The sequence below is a fragment of the Physeter macrocephalus genome, chromosome 8 (assembly GCF_002837175.3).
Source record: "Physeter macrocephalus isolate SW-GA chromosome 8, ASM283717v5, whole genome shotgun sequence".
Lineage (NCBI taxonomy): Eukaryota > Metazoa > Chordata > Mammalia > Artiodactyla > Physeteridae > Physeter > Physeter macrocephalus.
This window is the reverse complement of record NC_041221.1, coordinates 144,365,713-144,384,767: the sequence shown is the minus strand read 5'-3', so window position 1 is coordinate 144,384,767 and position 19,055 is coordinate 144,365,713. Positions and strand designations below refer to the sequence as shown.

General features: G+C 47.4%; 1 protein-coding gene across 9 annotated transcripts in view; it reads right to left on the bottom strand.

The window, feature by feature from the left end:
• Nucleotides 1–19,055, bottom strand: part of ABLIM3 (actin binding LIM protein family member 3) — a 188,576-nt gene that overhangs the window by 128,307 nt on the left and 41,214 nt on the right. For 3 of the 9 annotated variants that reach the window (XR_008618141.1, XM_028493358.2, XM_055086833.1), the window contains exon 1: nt 16,841–17,189. Coding sequence is in view for 7 of the 9 variants with exons in the window: in XM_028493358.2 (XP_028349159.1) it covers nt 16,841–16,853 (13 nt within the window). In the remaining 2 variants the exon portion in view is untranslated. Of the gene's footprint in view, nt 1–16,840; nt 17,190–17,319; nt 17,456–19,055 lie in introns of those variants that run through there. The other 6 variants (XR_008618142.1, XM_055086830.1, XM_055086831.1 and 3 more) reach the window with 5 other exon arrangements.

Sequence of the window (19,055 nt, the reverse complement as noted above, 5' to 3'; positions counted from 1 at the left end):
CTGGAACATCAGGGCCAGGAAGAGACCTGCACAAAATCAGTTGAAGAGGAAGCTCTTGAAATGTACAATGCCTGGAAGTTCACCAAGCACTTTCCCAGGTGTGATAATAGTTGAAATAGTCCTTTGAGGTAAGCAAAGATAATAGGATAGACCCACTGAACTGATGAGGATATTAGCAGATGTCACAGAGCTAGTAGGAGAGCTGAGATTAGGAGTCAGTTCTTCTGTATCTAAGCCTAGGAATCTTTACAAAGGTTTCATATATATATATAATTGGGTATAATTTACAAATAATTAAATATACAACTATTAAATACAAAAAGTTTTGACAAATATATAAACCCATGTAAACAACATCTCAGCCAAGACAGGGCACATTTCCATAATATGGAGATAATCTGCTATAACCTTTTGCAATCAGTCATTCCATCCCCCAACCAGAGGCAAGCTCTGTTAACAATTTCCATCCATATAGATTAGTTTTGCCTGTTCTTGAACTTCTGATAATGGAATCATACAGTATGTGCTCTTTTTTGTCTGGCTTCTTTTACTCAGCATGCTTTTGAGATTCATTCATGCTGCGGCATGTATCAATAGTTGGTTTGGGGTTTTTTTTGCTGAGTGGAATGCTTATCCATTTGTCCATAAATGAACATTTGGGTTGTTCCCAGCTTTGGGATATTATGAATTAAGCTTCCAGGAACATTCCTGCACAAATCTTTTTGCAGATTTATGTTTCATCTCTCACGGATAAATACCTAGGAATGGAGTTGCTGGATCTTAATCAGGTGTGTGTTGAGTTTTTTTTGAAACTGCCTAACAGTTTTCCGAAGTTGTACCATTTTACATTCCTACCAATAATGTATGAGGAATTTAAGCCCTTTTGGCGGGTGGAAAGAGGTGGCTTTAATTTGCTTTTCTCTGATGACTAATGATGCTGAGCATCCATTTGTAAGTGTCTGCTACAATTTCTTGCCCATTTTTGCTGCTCTTAGTGTTCTAAGAAGTCATTGTCTACCTCAAAGTCATAAGATATTCTCCTATATTCTCTTCCAGAAGCTGTATAGTTTTAACTTTCAGTTTATGAAGGTCTACGATCTATCTCAAATTAAGTTTTGTGTATTGACTAGTGATGGACAGGCTTGTCAAGTATAAGGATGCATTACTTTTATTTTTTACTTTTTAAAAAATGTCTTGGGCTTCCCTGGTGGTGCAGTGGTTGAGAGTCCGCCTGCCGATGCAGGGGATGCGGGTCCGTGCCCCGGACCAGGAGGATCCCACGTGCCGCAGAGCGGCTGGGCCCGTGAGCCATGGCCGCTGGGCCTGCGCGTCCAGAGCCTGTGCTCCACAGCGGGAGGGGCCACAACGGTGAGAGGCCCGCGTACCGCAAAAAAAAAAAAAAAAAAAAAAAGTCTTTATTGAATTTGTTATAATATTGCTTCTGTTTTATGTTTTGGTATTTTGGCCGCGAGGCATGTGGGATCTTAGCTCCCCGACCAGGGATCGAACCCACACCCCCTGCATTGGAAGACGAAGTCTTAACCACTAGACCACCAGGGACATCCCTATTTTTTACTTTTTATTGTGTCATAACTTGCATAAAGTGTATAAATCTTAAGTGTAAAGTTCAAGAATTTTACATTTGTTTCCTCCAGGTAACCACATTCAGATCATTTGAGGACTTCTTTTTATTGTCAAAAATATTAGTTAGGGACTTCCCTGGTAGTCCAGTGGTAAAGAATCTGTCCTGCAATGCAGGGGAAGCAGGTTCGATCCCTGGTCGGGGAACTAAGATCCCACATGTTGTGGGGCAACTAAGCCCGCGCGCCGCAACTACTGAGCCCATGCGCCTAAACTACAGAGAGAAAACCCACGCGCCACAACTAGAGAAAAGCCTGCGCGCCACAGCAAAGAGCCCCCACGTTGCGAGGAAGATCCTGCGTGCCGCAACTAAAAGACCCGACGCAGTCAAAAAAATATATATATATATATGTATATGTTAGTTAGCCTCACTACATTAGCATTATTTTAAAGTAATAGTTATTTTGCCATATTGATTTTTCTTATACGCATGCATTTGACAGAATATTCTGCATTTGTGGCTTGGTGCACACATGGATTTGTAAGCTCCAGCAATAATGCTCTGACTCCCCAGTGGTCTGTTGCTTGCAGTTGTGGAGCAAATGCACCATTCCCTGCGGACACATTGCTCCTGTCCTCAAGGAGCTTATAATCTAAGAGGGGTGCTAGGAAATGCACATGAATAAACCATGTTGAGTTACAGCAAATGACCCATAACCATAAGAATGTTGTAAAACAGGACTGGAGGTCCAGTGTGTTAAGACTCCATGCTTCCACTGCAGAGGGTGCAGGTTCAATCCCTGGACAGGGAACTAAGATGCCACATGCCACATGGCATGGCCAAAAACTAAACATAAAAAAAATAGAGACACAGACAAGAATCCTATTTTTTAAAAAATAAATAAATAAAACAAGGGCCATGGACTTCAGAAGAGGGAGTAAAACCACTTCAGGAGGGGATGAGAGGAAGCTTCTGGGCTAAAAATGGCTAGGATTTTGATAAATGAGGGTAATTATATGAGGTAATTGCCAATGGGAAAAAGGGTAAAATAACAACAACAGCAAGTGCCTTAGTTAGGATCCTTTCCATTGTAATTTACAGAAACCCAACTGAAACTAGGTTAAGCAAAACAGGGAATCTGTTGGTTCTTGCAACTGGGAGGTCTACGGGTGGGGTGGGGTGGGTACCCTCTGCCTTCAGATCTGGCTGGATTCTGAGGCTTTACTATATGGTCAGAGCTATGACTTCTTGTATTTTTCAGACAGCTTCTTCCCACATGTTGGACAGGAATGGCCACCAGAACCTCCAGAGCCTCATCTCCTCAGCTCAGCAATCTCAATGGAATGAATACTTCCTCCCAGTATCTCCCTATCCAATTCCAGGGAATACTATGGTTGGCCTCTCTTGGGTCTAATGTCCACTGATGAACAAATCCTTGAGGCATAGGTAGATGGGATACTCTGACTTGCTAGTCTAGGTCATGTGCCACCCCCTGGGGTAGAGGCAGAACACCATAATTGACAGATCATTTGTACTATTACAGGGAGTTGGGGGGAAGTTCTTGCAAGGAATCAGATGGAGAAATGATAAAACATGTTGGACAGACAATTTGGCTATTGTATCAATACTTCATTAAAAGGGAATGTGGGCTTAGAATAGGAACTGTGAATGGGGAGCAAAGTAGGAGGAGACTTTGCTTTGCACACTGAGGCACTGGCATGAAATATTGCCTTTTATGTCTTTTCCCAAGTGGAGAGCCTCTGGCCTAAATATCAAGAGCTGTCTACTCAACAGACCCCAGGGCAGCCTGTGCAGCCTGGCGTTTAGTGGTCACATGAGTCATGTAATACCAGAGTGTGAATTATGGGCTGTGCAGAAAATGAAGGCACACAGGGAATGGAGACGGCCTTCTACAGTTCTTTCTGAGTCTATCTTTCCAGTGTAATCTTTATCATATTTGAAGTAAACTTCTTTTATAGTTACAAAGATGAACTAAATAAGAGATTAGGCATTTCTGTATCATCATTTTAGATTGGAATTCTAATGCTGGAAGAGGTCTTAGAGGTCATCTAGCATAAGAGTCGGCAAACTGGCCCACAGGTTAAATCCCCCTCCACCTTTATTTTTGGAAATAAACTGTGATCGGATGTCACCTCATCCATTTGACCACATATTGTCATGGACTGCTACCATGCCTCAGAGACCGTCTGGCCCACAAAGCCCAAAATATTTACAACCTGGCCCTTTACAGAAAAAGTCTGCCAATACATGCTCCCTATTCAAGTAGGACTGTCCTCTACAACATTAATTTCACTGCTTACTCACGCCTGGATCAAAAGAGACAATTCACAGAAAGTTTAGAATATAGTTTGACACATAATAAAGCACTCCTTAAATGTTAGCTAAATAAAAGTCCTGGGTTATCAGTACATACCTCTGCTCCCCTTTCCAGTGGAAAAATCAAGAGGTGACTGGTCCTAACCATACCATGTGTTGATTAATTTGTATATTGAAAGGGGTTTTCCGGGACTTCCCTAGTGGGGCAGTGGTTAAGAATCCACCTGCCAGGCTTCCCTGGTGGCGCAGTGGTTCAGAGTCCGCCTGCCGATGCAGGGGACACGGGTTCGTGCCCCGGTCCGGGAGGATCCCACGTGCCCGCGGAGCGGCTGGGCCCGTGAGCCATGGCCGCTGAGCCTGCGCGTCCCGCGTCCGGAGCCTGTACTCCGCAACGGGAGAGGCCACAACAGTGAGAGGCCCGCGTACCGCAAAAAAAAAAAAAAAAAAAAAAAAGAGTCCGCCGCCTGCCAATGCAGAGGACGTGAGTTCGAGCCCTGTCTGGGAAGATCCCACATGCCAAGGAGCAACTAAGCCCATGCGCCACAACTGCTGAGCCTGCGCTCTAGAGCCCATGCGCTACAACTGCTGAGGTGATGTGCCACAACTACTGAAGCCTGCGCGCCTAGAGCCCGTGCTCCACAAAAAGAGAAGGCACCGCAATGAGAAGCCCGCACACCACAGTGAAGCCCCAACGCAGAACCAACACAGCCATAAATAAATAAATAAATAAATTTATATATTAAAAAAAGATACCACCATTTAAAAAAAAAAAAAAAAAGAAGAAGAAAGGGGGGTTTTCCCAACACATTCAAATGTATTTTACTACTTCACTGCTGTTAATCATTATTGCATGTGTGCTAAGCATCTAACACCCATTCCCTTACTCAGCCCTCTCCTATTACTCCCTTCTGGAGAGGAAGCTGAAGCTGTGTGTGAGGGTGGGGAGTAAAGCAAGTCACTGAAGGCTGCACAGCTAGTCGGTGGCTGAGCTGGAATTTGAACCCAGGCAGTCTGACTCCACAGCTCAAATGCTTATCAAATACACTATCTAAGGCGTCTCGATTTGGTCAGTAACCCAGTTTTCAAAGTATCAGTTCACACAGTCCCAGCAATCAGAATCAGATAACAGGTCCACTTGCAAGTACAAGAGCAGTAACGCTGACAGCAATGCAGAGTGTGGCTGGGGGAACCACTGCCAGCTCATCCTCTCTGCCCCCCACGCTTTCCCCGCTCATCCACTCACACCTGCTCCACGGTGCTTAGCCTACCTCTACTGCCTCTGGGCTCTCCCATCCATCAGGTGCGTGTTGCCGGGGAGATCTTCCTAAATAATGCACAGCTCGGTGGCGGGTTGCGGGGCGGGGGGGGGCGGCGGGGGGGGGTGTCACTGCTCAGCTCAAAACCTCTCATGGCTCCTCACTGGCCACAGACTGTAACAAATACTCCCCGGCCTGGCGTGTAAAACTCTCAGAAATCTGATCCTCCCCAGCTCCCCAGCCTTATTTCCTCACTGGCCACCTCCTCATACTCCACAAATTACAGACAACCGGACTTCCTGACCTTTCCCGAAACTCTCTGTATCTGTTTATTTCGCCCTCCCCACAACAAGCCAGTGGCCGGGGATGCAGAAGTTGTGTAACAAGCGATTGTGGAAGCTTGCCTGGGAGAACGGATGGATGAGCCCAACTGGAAGGCCCTTCGTCCACTTCCAAGCTACCTCTCAAGGTCTAGACTGAGTGCTACCTTCTCCACAAAGTATTCCCCAGGTCTTCCAGGGGAATTTGGCCTGTCTCCCTCTTCACTCTGTCCTTCCCTCTCAGCACCCAAGAGGGTCTCGCCATATTTTAGCCACACATGCTCGTGTCTGCCCCGGGGTGATACTGGCAGGAGGCCATCTGAGGTCACACTCTCTGTCCTATGCATCTCCGATCCCACAGCGCATGGCACATCGCTATGCACAGAGCAGGGATTTGTGTCATTGCCCTAGTGAACAGGGGAGCAGTGCTGGGACATCCAACAGGAAACAAGACCAGCCACCCTAACCCATACTTTCCCCCCGTGACTCTCGTCACAGTAAAATGGGGAAAGACGGTGAAAAGGAGGAAGCAGGAAGGAGGGAAAGATCCTCGGAGTCAGCTTGACATGGTTTCAAACACCTGCCCCACCACCTCCCAGCTCGTGTGACCAAGGCCAGGAGACTGTACCTTTGAACCTCATTTCCCTTTTATGCAAAATGGGAGTATTAAATATTCCATGTGAAATTCATCCATTCACATATTCATTCACGGCTTCATTACTTATTAAATATGAGATTTAGGGCCAGCGACCTCTTTTCTGAGCTTCGGCTTGCACCTCTGTAAAATGAGGATATTATTAGCATCTACCTCACAGGACTTCCGTGAAGGTTAAGTGCATTCATGTCTATGAAGAGCTTAGCGCTGCGCCTGGCACACAGTTAATGCTCAACAAACATGAACTGTCATTGGCAGTCATCACTTTGTGCCAAGTGCTGTAATGAGTTTGGAGGACTCAGCAGTGAACAAAACAGGCCTGTCACAGAGCCATCATGTGGCTTAGAGTCCAAAAGGGGAAAGAGACAGAAATGAAGAAAACAAGCTAATGGCTAAAACAATTACCAACTGTGGTGAGTTCTGTGAAGGATGGTGAAAGCCAACAACACAGAGGGGGACCATCCTTAGATACAGAGCAGGCAAGGGCCATGCAGGATTGTTGTAAGGATTAAATAAATACTATTTGTAAACAATTGCACTCAAATACGCTGTAAATGAAAAAGAATGTCTCTTGATTAGGAGGAGGAGAAAAAAATGGGTGTGAGGCTAAGGCATCTCTCATGGGGCTTGGGCTTCTCTGTGTTTCTGAAATGCTGCCTCCCAGGTCCCTTCTCCGTACATGTAAAGGGCCCAGGCTCTGTCTCTGCCCTTTGAAAGAGGAATTTATGGTCACTTGAGGCTCCTGCGCCCTATAATCACAGGCAATTCTCCTTGTAGAACATCTCATGCTGACTGTGAAAATATCTAATTATACAGTTGCCTTAGATCATCCTTGGATGGGCAGGGTCTGGATCCCTGGGCTCTTTCTCCAGATTTCAAAAAGCAGGAACAGACCTCGGGCTGGCCGTGCCCCTGCACGTTGAGAGCAGCTTGCTGTGGGAAGACTGGCACTCGGTGGAGTGTGCTTCAGGTGCTTAAAATAGATCAACTGTGTCATTAGACTATTGCAAAGCAGTCCTTTCATTGGCCCTGCTGGTGCTGGCGAGGACAAGAGATAACAGCCCATGGAGAAAGACCTGTGCTTTGCACAAAATTAAGCAGATGCGAGGAAAAAGCTTTTGAAATGATACATGCAGTAGAGAGTGGAATTCTGCCAAAAGAGGGGGTGGGCCTGTGGCACGAGCACACAGCAGTAACCACAGCACGGGGGCAATAGGACAGCAAAGTGGAGCCTGTCTGGACCTTCTGTCTGGATGGTGGTGCCCTCAGAAAAGAGGCTACGACTTCTGGGTTGCAGGGCACAACCCAGTAGCATTGTGTGAAATTGTCAAAGGATCATCCATACTCTCTTGGGAACACAAAACCAGAGTGTGGGGCTAACTCCCTACTGCTCCTTCAGGGCCCTCTCCCCAGCGTGTTTCAAGTCCTCCCACAGTTCCTAGGCATGCTCCGCCCTGAACGCACTGCTCAGATACAGCCTAATCCGGGTTCTGCAGAGCAGTGCTATGACCGCCTCCTGCCCCTGCAGCCTGGAATCACACTGTTCGGCAGCCCACATGGCTCTGATGCCTCCAACTGAACCTGAGACCAACTCAGCTCTCCCCCAACCATTTACTCCAATGGCTGGTGCCGTAGACATTGGGAAGTGATGGCAGTTGAGGAAGGAAGAGTTCAGGTCATGTTTGGGAGGTAGGAATGACCAGATATGGACACAGACTGAACACAGCAGAGTGAAGGAAAGGGAAACGCAGATGAGGGCTACTTTCTGGCTACTAACTTATGTTCCAGGGTAGATGGAAGTTCTAGCAATCAACTGGGACCACAGAGTAGAAGAAGGTTTTTTTCTTTTAAAAAGAATAAGTTTATTAAATTCTAGTATGAATCTGAAGTGCCTTGGAATGTCCAGGTGGGCAACTTAGCAAATGGTCATAAAAATGAAACTAAGAGAGATCTTCATAAAGAAAAAGAGAGTGGATTTTTTAAATTAATGAATTGATTCATCAAGTATCTTTTGAGCACTGACAATGTACTAGGCACTGTGCTTTGCCTTCTATGAATGATTTGCTATGCTGATTTCTTCCAGAGAAATGAAGAAAAACCTGCTCTCAAGTGAAGAAATTATGTTAGCATTATCCAGTTTCTCACCTTTCTTTCTCACGCAGGAGACCCCCATCATAACAGAGGAGAGGTCTTGAGTAGCCATTTAGGGTCAATGTGTGACCTTTCAGTAATTATCCCTTAGCTGGGTGGGTGTATAAACTGACCTTACTGATATAGAGCTCATGCTGTTGACCAGATGTCCTCCACTGGAGCAGGCATGTCCCATATGTCACAACAACCTCTGGAACAGTCCAGCCTCCCAGGGTACCTTCCTTTGGCTGGAAAAGGTACCCAGAGCTGGGATCAGTTATCCAGAACTGCTTTCCTTTGGTCTACGTCCCACCCCCTACTAACAGATTCCCCTGGAAGTGAAACTGACCTCTAGGAGATGGGGGTAGGACATTGTTTGCCCAACTGTATCCAACAGGATATGATCTCACCCTCTGGGAATGGGTCAGCTGGGGAAATAAGGACACGAAGCAGGATTTTGCTCACTTCAAGAGTACTTTACGGCACGGCATTGTTAATCAATTGCTAGCGCCAGACAGGACTGTCTCCTATGATGAACAGATATGCTGCGGTTTCCTCAGATCTGTGTTTGATGTTATATGGATCATCTACTAGACTAGGGTTAAAAAATTCAAATGCCCATATATAAAAGAGATAAACAATAAGGATTTACTGTATAGCACAGGGAACCATACTCAATATAATAACTTATAATGGAAAAAAATAGAAAAAAAAATATACACAAATCACTTTGCTGTATACCTGAAACTAACACAATACTGTAAATCAATTAAAAATAAATTCAAATGCCTACAGTGGCAAGGTAACAGAAAAATATTAAGCTGTCCTTGTGCAATGTAATAGGAAGTGGTGGCAACTGTGGCTCTCTAGAGACCAGTACATGCCCCGCTGAATGCAGGCAATTCTACTTACTGTTGTCTGTCATGTAGGAACGTAGAGGCAGGGATGCAAGGTCTTTCAACTGTTTTTAAAGAGAAGCTAGAAATCCCAATTTTGATTTCTGAGTGTTTGCAAAGAATTCAAACTCACTGAAAAGCTGGTGTAAGGCAGATAAAACACGTCTCATCATGCTGGCCACCAGCTGGCCCATTTTGCCGGACCTGTATGATCCACGAAAGCAAGGACCCTGTCTGATATATTTACTGCTGTGTCTCCAGCAACATGCTTGGCACAGACCTGGTGGTCAGTAAATATTTGTTGAGTGAACAAATGAACAATCCAATTCTTATTATCCATGTTGGATGTTCCCAGGAAGTAGGTAGATTGAAAAACACTACCAGGACTGTAAATTCCATTTCACTGTTGAAATGCTACAGTTGTGCATAATGACCAGAATAGGGGTAAGGTGGGGAGTGTGTTTTCTGCACACAGACTGACTGTGGAATACTGAGTCAGCACGGTCCTCTTTTCTGGGCACCTCCTACGTATGAACACTCCCCTTCAACTTCTCAGGGGCAGGCTCCATCTCTGCTGGTCAGAGCTGGTAAAATGAGGGTTTAGACATCAAGACTAGGTAGATAACCAACTAGCAGCATCCTACACTAGCCCTGGAGAGTGATCGGTATTCAGGAAAACTGATCCACAGGGAAATATTCTCCTTGAGGAGTCATTTACTTAACAAACACTATGTTACGGATTTGTGTCCCCTCAAATTCGTATAGAGATGTCCTAAGCCCTAGTACTCCAGAATGTGACCTTATTTGGATATGTGGTCTTTACAGAGGTACTCAAGTTAAAATGATGTCATTAGGGTGGGCCCTCATCCAATAAGACTGGTGTCCTTATCAAAAGGGGAAATCTGGACACAGAGATATGCATAGACAGAAAGCGAGTGTGAAGAGACAACAGAGGGAAGATGGCCACCCACAACCAAGGAGAGGGGCCTGGAGCAGATTCTTTCCTCATGGCACTCAGAAGGAACTAACCCTGCTGACACTTTGATTTTGGACTTTCAGCTCCAGAACTGTGAGACAAAACATTTCTGTCACTTAAGCCACCCGGTTTGTAGTACTTTTGTATTACGGCAGCTCTAGCAAACTAATATACACTATTTTTATTCATTTTATAAACATTTGCGATATGCCAGGCACCACTTTAAGCAATTCACAACTCTTACTTATTCTTTATAACAACTTTGTGAGAGGCACTATTACTACACCCCCTGTGATTATCATTCGAGATGAAGATCAGAGGTACAGAGAAGGTAAGTGACTTGCCCAAGCACACACAGCAAGGAAAGGGCAGGGCTGGAAGGTGAACCCAGCTGTGCCCTTTAAAAACAATTTAACTGGCGAAACACCCAACAAGTAAGAGGTACTCACACACTTCTGGTTGTTTTCTGTTCTTTACAATGGTATCTGGCTAATGCCGGGTATTAGCCAGTTGTTGACATTCACGACACCAGATGTTATCTCAGCCAGATAAAGCTTTTGCCAGATAGGAGTGTTGGCCTTCAGAACTGATATCACTTCCTTTATGCAATGCAAGTACTCTTGAAATCACATTGTGATTTGCAGAGATGTGTTTTACTCATTTTGGACTGTTTTAACATTGTTCTTTGTATTATTCCTCTAACCATCCCTTAGCCTTAAGTGGTCATTTGTCAACAAGTGCTCCATTCATTTGGGAAGCACTGCTTAAAAAAAATCTCTATTCTTATGGAGTATACAATCATCTCTATTTCATCTGTTTTGCAAATTTAGAATTTCTTTAGAGAATATCCTCCTGTGTTTGTGTTTACAATGGATCCTTTCCTCTAGGAATTCTTAGAGTTCCTGACCTGGGCAATGACATTAGCAGAGGAAGGTCATCGTCCTGCTTGTGCTGGGTGTCTTCAATGTTGAAATCCCTTGCCTCCCCAGATCCACTCTGCTCCCTCTCTACCCTGGGAGGCTGACCATGGTGGGCCCATCAAGCCAGAGCCTTCCTTGCCCTCTGGCTCCTGGTTGGATCGGGCACCGTAGGAAATCCAAGGGAGGAAGGAGAGAGAGGTCAGGATATTTATTCCTCTGGTTCCTTCCTTGGGGTGTTGCCATGAGCTGGCTGCCTTCCGGGAGCTAGCCTCCCAGTCTTGGGCCATCCTGGCTTCTCGTTGTTTGTTTCTCTACATCCTTCTCACACACTTGCAAAGACTCCTTCTGTTTAACTCCCCTCAAATTACACATCTGTTCCCTGCCAGGACCCTAAGACAGACTCCTCTTTCACCCTATAACTCGATCAGGTGCAAGGCCATGCAGACTTTATTTTCTAAAGCATCTTTCCCCTTATTTCTATTCTTACAGCCACCCAAATCCTGGTCATCAGACCTTTTCTGAACTAGGCTAATTGTCTCTCATCTACGATCTAACTTCCTGCCTTGCCCTTTTAGACTCATGCCACATACAATACCAGGTTAATCATCTTCCTGAAGGCTTCCTGAAAGTCATGGCTCTCTTATGCACAGAACCCAGCACTGGCCACAATACCAGCAAAACAGGCTAATTTTCAACTAGAGGGTTTGGCTCTTATGACACCATCATTTCAGAACTTTGCTCTACTCAATGGCCAACTCAACTTCAGATTCAACTTCATTCCCTGAGACCCACCGCCACTGAGTTTCTCATGTTATTTCACTTAATCCTCACAACAACCCGACTGGCACTACTGCCAACATTTTATAATGATAAAAATTCAGGTTGAGACATGATCTATCCTGTCCAATATTATAGACAGACTACATGACAGATCTTAAATTTGAACTCAGGAATCCATACCCCAAAGCTTGGGCTTTTACTGACCCAGTGTGCTGTCTGCTTATCCCATGACATCTTTGTGAGGGTTATATGACCCCTTAATGCTCTCTTCAACAAAACAAAGTCTACTCCAAAAAAGTAGCTTGTTGGCATGCCAATCCATGATAACAACCAAGGAAGGGGCCATCAGAAGAATCCAATGAAATGAGGGAGAATGGCTCTTGGTACCACTGTACACGGTATGCAGGATGCTCTCCAACCTCAAGGATGAGACAGCGCTGGCTCTGCGCCTAGGAAAGCCACAGCCTTCAGGAGCTCTGGGAGTTCCAACCCAAGCAAAGCACAGCATTTTACGACACACAGAATTGACTCTGGTGCTCAGGGCCTCTGACGCTCTGGGGTCAACTCAGTCTCCCCTGGCTTTGATTCTCAGGTCTTGGGAACTCCTGGGGTCAACAGGGAATGGGAGACACTGACAGGGAATAAACAAAGACTTACTGTTGCCTAAGAAAATGCACATTAGGTGGTGAGGCCCTCATGGCTCTGGGGATTATGTGAAAGCAAGGGGTCTGGGGTCAGCTCTTTTCTTGCTCTGTAGGTTCAGGAAAATGAGACCCAGGGGTGAGTGTGTGATGACACAGACAAGGCTCTGAAGGAACAGGGCCAAGGTGCACAGAGGAGAACATCATCGGGGACTGTTAGCTGGACTGGGCTGGGAGGGTGAGGAGGGGCCATCCTGGGTGAACAGGGGTGGTGGGTAGAGGGGCTGGTGCTGGTGGTAGGGAACTTTCCAGGAGGGAATGGAAGGAGGCAAACATGACAGGAACATGGAGAATGCAGAGGCACATGTGGATGAGGTTGGGCTGTGAGCAAGGCTGGGCCACAAGGGACCCTCCAGGCCTTGCTGAGGGGTTTCCTCTCGCATCTTAAGAGCAATGGGATCTGCATTTTAAGCGAAGTGTGATGAGAAGGGTGGATGAGGAGACTGAAGGGGGCTGGAGTAGGTGAAGGGAGACCAGTTAGGAGGCTGCCTCAGCAGGTTGGGAGTCAAGTAACAGATCCCTGGAATTAGGTTGGGTGTGCAGGGTGAAGGAAAGGTTGGACAGTAGACCCACCCCACAGAGGCCAAGGTAGAAATGATGACTCTGTTTTCCCTGAAGCCCCTGGCCCAGAGGAGGTACCATCTCAGTACTAGCCCTGGGTGTCCTGCTCATGCCTTTGGTGTCTTGTTCTCTCTGCAAGGAGGCCTCCTCCCCTTTTCCTTACTGGCTCAGAGGGCTGGAGCCCACCTGTTGCATTCTGCCAGGTCTGGACCACCATCCCACTCTACATCTCCAAAATTACCCATTTCTCTCACAGCCCTGCTTTGTGGTGTGCTAAAGCTCAGCTAGAATTCACAAGAAAGAATTCTGATGAAACTAAAATGTACTCCGAGGAGTCACTCACTGGGCACTCCCCTGTTTTTGTCATCTGAGACGTATTTCTTATTAATAAAAAAAAATTTACAGGGGCTTCCCTGGTGGCGCAGTGGTTAAGAATCCGCCTGCCAATGCAGGGGACAGGGTTTGAGCCCTGGTCCGGGAAGATCCCACATGCCGCGGAGCGACTAAGCTCGTGCACCACAACTACTGAGCCTGCACTCGAGCGCCCGCGAGCCACAACTACTGAGCCCGTGTGCCACAACTACTGAAGCCCGTGAGCCACAACTACTGAAGCCCGCGAGCCACAACTACTGAAAGCCTGCGCACCTAGAGCCCGTGCTCTGCAACAACAGAAGCCACTGCAATGAGAAGCCCGTGCACTGCAACAAGGAGTGGCCCCCGCTCGCTGCAACTAGAGAGAGCCCGCCCGCGCACAGCAGCGAAGACCCAGCACAGCCAAAAATAATAAATAAATAAAGAATAAATAAAAATTTTAAAAAATTTACATATACTTACAAAGCAATCTCTCACAATCCTGTTTAATCCTCAAGATCACACTTCCACATTCCTTTCAATTTATGACAAAGATGTGACATCCAAGAGGTTGAGTGACCTGCTCGCTAATCTCATGAAGTCAACAAGAACCACAGTGACTACTGCAGGGACAATGACAGCCTGGCCACCATCGCTGACATGATGCCAGCTATGTCCCGGTTACCACTCTCTGAACTTTACACGACACATGAACAATTATCTCCATTCCACTCTGAGGTAGGTCCCATCATTCCCATTTTGCAGATGAGACAACCATGCTGAGGACCACACAGTTAATAAGTGAAGAAAGGAGAACTAGAACCTGGGCCCACCTGATTGCAGGGCCCACCTGATTGCAGGGCCCGAGCTATATCAACTCTTATGAGCTGTAAGACTGTAGCCGAGGCTCCTCTTCTCCAGATGAAGTGATTAGCAATGTAATAATAAGCGCATGCTTTGCCCCCACCTCAACGGTGACATCTGAACTGTTGGTCAGGCATGGCACACACTGTCAAAAATCTCATGCATCCAAGTACATTTCAAAATCCAACAATTAGCTGCATGACTTGAAGAAGTTATTGAACATTAGCTGAAAGGTTTCACCTGTAAAACTGGAGCAATAATGCCCATCTCACAGGTTGGATGTGAGAGTTTGGGTAGATGGTGCAGGTGAAATGCATAGCCCAGTGGCTGGTAAAGAGTGACGACTCAATAAGTGGAAGTGAAAGAAAAACTGAGTAACAGTTTCTCTTAGGTTCAATTTCAGGCATGAGGATTGAGTTAAGAATTTCACATCCTAAAGGGGACAGCATTTTTGCTTACATCAGGTCACACCAAGGACCTCATGCCAACGCTCTGTCCCTGTGACCTTATGACCCTGTCACTCCTTCACTCCTGCAATGTCTGATTTCTACCCTCTCCTTTTGCAGACTCCCAGGGTGGGGAGGAACCTCAATGATGATGAAGCCCAGCCTCTAAGCCTGAGTGTGAGTTTCTCCAGTGTGCCCCCAGGCAGCCCTTTAGAGAAGCACTTCCTCTTAGGGAACCTCAGGGGCCCCCAAGGCTGTCCAAGTCACTCTGTTTATTTTCCACTACTCCCAGAAAATAAACACACTCTCCCCACTTAGAAAAAGTATATGAGGCTGGAATGGCATTTTTGTTAGTCCTCTTCTTCTGCAGTATTCAATTCCATTGGTTGTTATTTGAAAATTAAAAAAAAGTAACATCTGTTTCCTTCTTTTAGAAATACTCAGTGTTGCTAATGGGACAAGAGTTCCTTATGATTCCAAAGAGAGAAAAGGGCAGGGTCTGTTGCTTGTTACCTTATTTCTTAGTTCCTTGAAAAATAAATGAGCCATCTTTCTCTTCTGCCGTTTAGTGAGAAAGGACTCCCATAAAAACATTTTTTCCCCTAGAGACGGTGAGAAGTGGTAGGCAGTTCACATCCTTACTTGTCAGAGAGCACACAGATGCAAATATGTGGCCCATTAGGTGATCAGTTCTACCTAATTTTGCTCTTTTCCTGAGCCTGGTGTGAAGCCGCGGCCCTGTTCCAGATTGTCAAAATCAAGAGGCAAAATTCTTGGGCTGTAAGAGGCAGAGGAAGTCCAGCTACACTCGCTTGCTTACCATAGCTATGTAATACACAAAGGAAGACAGCAGAGAGATGAGTCATACAAATACATAGTAAATAAATATATTTCATTTCCATCTCCCTGGCTTTCGCTTTGTTTTCCTCCCTTCCATGCCATAAGCCTTGAAATGGAGGGAGGGTGAGGAAACTGGGTTTGGTCTGGGCACAGCCTCAGAAGGTACTGATTTGTATGGCCTTGCTTCTCAGCTCTAGCTTTTTTAGAAGAAACTTGCAGATTCTTAGATTAGAAGGACCTCTAATTCAACCCTTCTCATTTCACAGATGAGCAATTTGGGATCCAGAGAGGAGATGGCAAAGTCACAGACCCAAGGAAGTGAATGTTCCTAGGGGTTCTCTGGTTTAACAACCCCACTTTCTGCTAAGTAACCCAGACAAGCAAAGATGGCCGGGAGGCAGGAGGGGGGACTTGAACCCCGAACTCCCTCCAGGTGGCACCCATGCCACCCGCCCCAGCAGGTGCCCACGGTCAAAGGGACTATACTGAGAAGAAAGGGATTGGGCCTCGTATTTCTTACTGCATTTCTCAGCAGCTGAGGCTCAGCCCAGCAGCAAAATGTCTGGTGCTGGCTCTGCAAAGCAGTTGCTGCTTCTGGGATGTTAGAGACCTTGGCCAAAGGGCTTGTCTCTTTTCTCTCATTCTCAGGATGGCTAAAGAGCCTGCAGGTGTGTGAAAAAATCAGCCCTGTGCCCCTGGGGCTGCCTGCACACAAGAGCAGGATATTTCACAATCTCCAGACCCAAAGGTGGCTTCCTGATGATTTGTTTATCAAACTGCTCGTTCCTATCCCACGGCCTGTCCACATCCACCCACCCACCCACCAGCCCGAGGCCAGCCTCCCTGCTCCTCCCAGCTCCAGCACAAGCAGGGCCTTCCTTGGCTTTCCAGCTGTGAGCCCAGAGGTCTCCTCAGAGCCCCCCCAGTCAGACAATGGCCACACTACTGCTTCCGAGGCCTTCCCAGGCATTGCTAGAAGGAGACAAGCAGCCTTCCCCACAGAGACAAGTGGCGCTGCCAATAAAACACGAGCACATCATCATGAAAAGCCGGAGCCATATCCCTGTGCCCAGGAGGGAGCACAGAAAGGACCAAGGAGGAGTCTGGGGGCCATGTGTCCCCCCGTGCCAGGCTTCCTTCCTCCTTCCAGGCAGCCCCAGCGCCGGCTCCTGCACCTCCCGCCCCCACCCTGTTCCCATGGCAAAGAAGAGGAGGACCCACTTACTGCTCGTGTTCATGGTGATGCCTTCGCACTGGGTCTTTCAATACGGAGACTCCAGATGCTTTTTAAATCTTGCGATCTTCCGACCTCACTCATCACCTGGGGGTGAAAAGGGCAGTCCAGTGTCAGCTCTGTATCCTCAGGTGCTCTCTCTCTTTCTGCTGTCCCCCTCAGTCTGGGCTGTAGCCCCTGGCCTTGAAGGCGAGGGGGCTAACAGGCGCAGGTGAGAGCAGGAAGGAGGAGGAGGCAGAGAGGACGCGGGCGCCGGGTCCGTCCGCTCCTGGGACCCGACTGCCGGGCAGAAGCAGGCTGGCAGCGCCTGCTCGCGCGCACCCCGACTACTGCAGCCCAGCGGCTCGGGAGCCCAAAGGGGGTGTGGACCACAGGGAGGCAGGGCGGGGGCAGCGCGCGGGGCGCCGGGCTCCGCTGGGCAGGGCGTCCCCACCCGGGCGCCGCGAGCAGCGACCCGCCCCAGGACCCACCTCTCGGCCAGCGTCGGGAGCCAGAGGCCCCTGCCCGGGCCCCTGCGACCGGTTCATGAATCCTGGTCCTCGTCTGGGGTCTCGAATTCCAAGGCGAGCAAAGCGAAATAGGAGAGCTCGACATCCATGATGCGGGCTCTCGGGGTGGCTGCGCAGGGGGCGCGGCCGCTCGCTGCTGCCACCTGCTGGACGCGTCGGCGCATGTCCAGGCCCCGCCCCGCCCGGGCTTCTCCCTGGGTGCTGGGCTGTGAAGGGGCACGGATGGGACCCTGTGTCCTGCGGCCAACAAGGGGGTGCTTGAGCGCTGTTTCCCTCCCTTGATTCTGGGGTCTAAGGACTAGACCATGATAGGAAAATAGACCCTTCCTCGGGAGGGGCTGTGAAGAAAGGATTGGCTTTGCAGGAAGACAGTGTTCACTTCCAACTCTGCTTCTCACCAGCTGGGTGTAGTCTGGTCTTGAGCAGGTGACTGCTGTCTGTGCCTCTTCGTCCCCAAGTGTAGAAGGTGGCGACTGGACACGTGGATAAGAGATTAGGGGTTCCTCCAGTCTGCTAACTTCTGTCCTTACCTCCCTCTTCATACCCCTTATCACTGACTCATTTGTTACAATATTTTTAATCATCCCTCTTCTCCATGAGAATATTAGGTCCATCAAAGTATGGGTCTTGTCAGTTGGGATCACTGCCAGGCCCTCAATACCTAGAAGAGCACCTGGCACATAGTGGGTATCAATAAATATTTGTTGACAGAATGCCCCAGGTCTCTCCTGGATCTAATATCATGCAGCCCTCAAGGGTAGAAGCTCTAGGAACCACCGCCTTGAAACACCTCCCTGTCTGAGGCAAACAGCAGGTGTGTACCCTCATGACGCAACCTCACTGGTTCACCCAGTTTTGTATGGCCAAAAGTTTTCTTTTTCCTGGAATCAGTTTTTGTAGGTGTGTATTAAAGAGACCTAAATTCTGATTCTCTTGGTCATGGTGAATTCAGTGAGGTGAGATTTTTTACATTCCCCTGACTACTTGCCCTGTCACCTTCTGAACCTAGTTTGTGGTCACAGAACCATGATTTTGGAGTGTAGAAGAACAAGACTGAAAGGACACATAATCCCTGTCTATACCATGTCTCTGGTTAGAGCACAGGTAGAATAAAAAAGCTGTGAACACTCACGGGCTACCCCAATTTGTAGACAAGGAAACAGTGGGTCAGAGAGGCTGAGCCACCTGCCCTCAGATACAGAGCATGTGGTGGAAGAACTGGACTAGATGGTGGCAAAACTGGACTAGAGCTTCTCATTTCTAGGTTGGTCCCTTGTGAGACTGAGTCACTGTATCAGAGTCTGAGATGCCAGGGTAAGGGTAGGTGGCCACCCTCTTAAAACTGGGGAAAGAACATCTTTTAGGTAAATACAATGTTTCTACCTTACACAGGGTGAAAAACTTTGATATGGCTCAGGACCCCAAGATGTGACAGCCATTAAAGGATCTTTAGATAAATTGAAGGGTCAATGGTTGAAACACGTTTTGATAGCTTATTAGGAGTTGTTGCCAATGGAGGGGGAATCTCCTCACAATTTTGTTTGTATAATAATCACCTGAGAGATCTGCAAAAGTGGCTCCTGGTTCCATTGCTCTACATTGTTTTTTTTTTTTGGTACACGGGCCTCTGACTGCTGTGGCCTCTCCCGCTGCGGAGCACAGGCTCCGGACGCGCAGGCTCAGCGGCCATGGCTCAC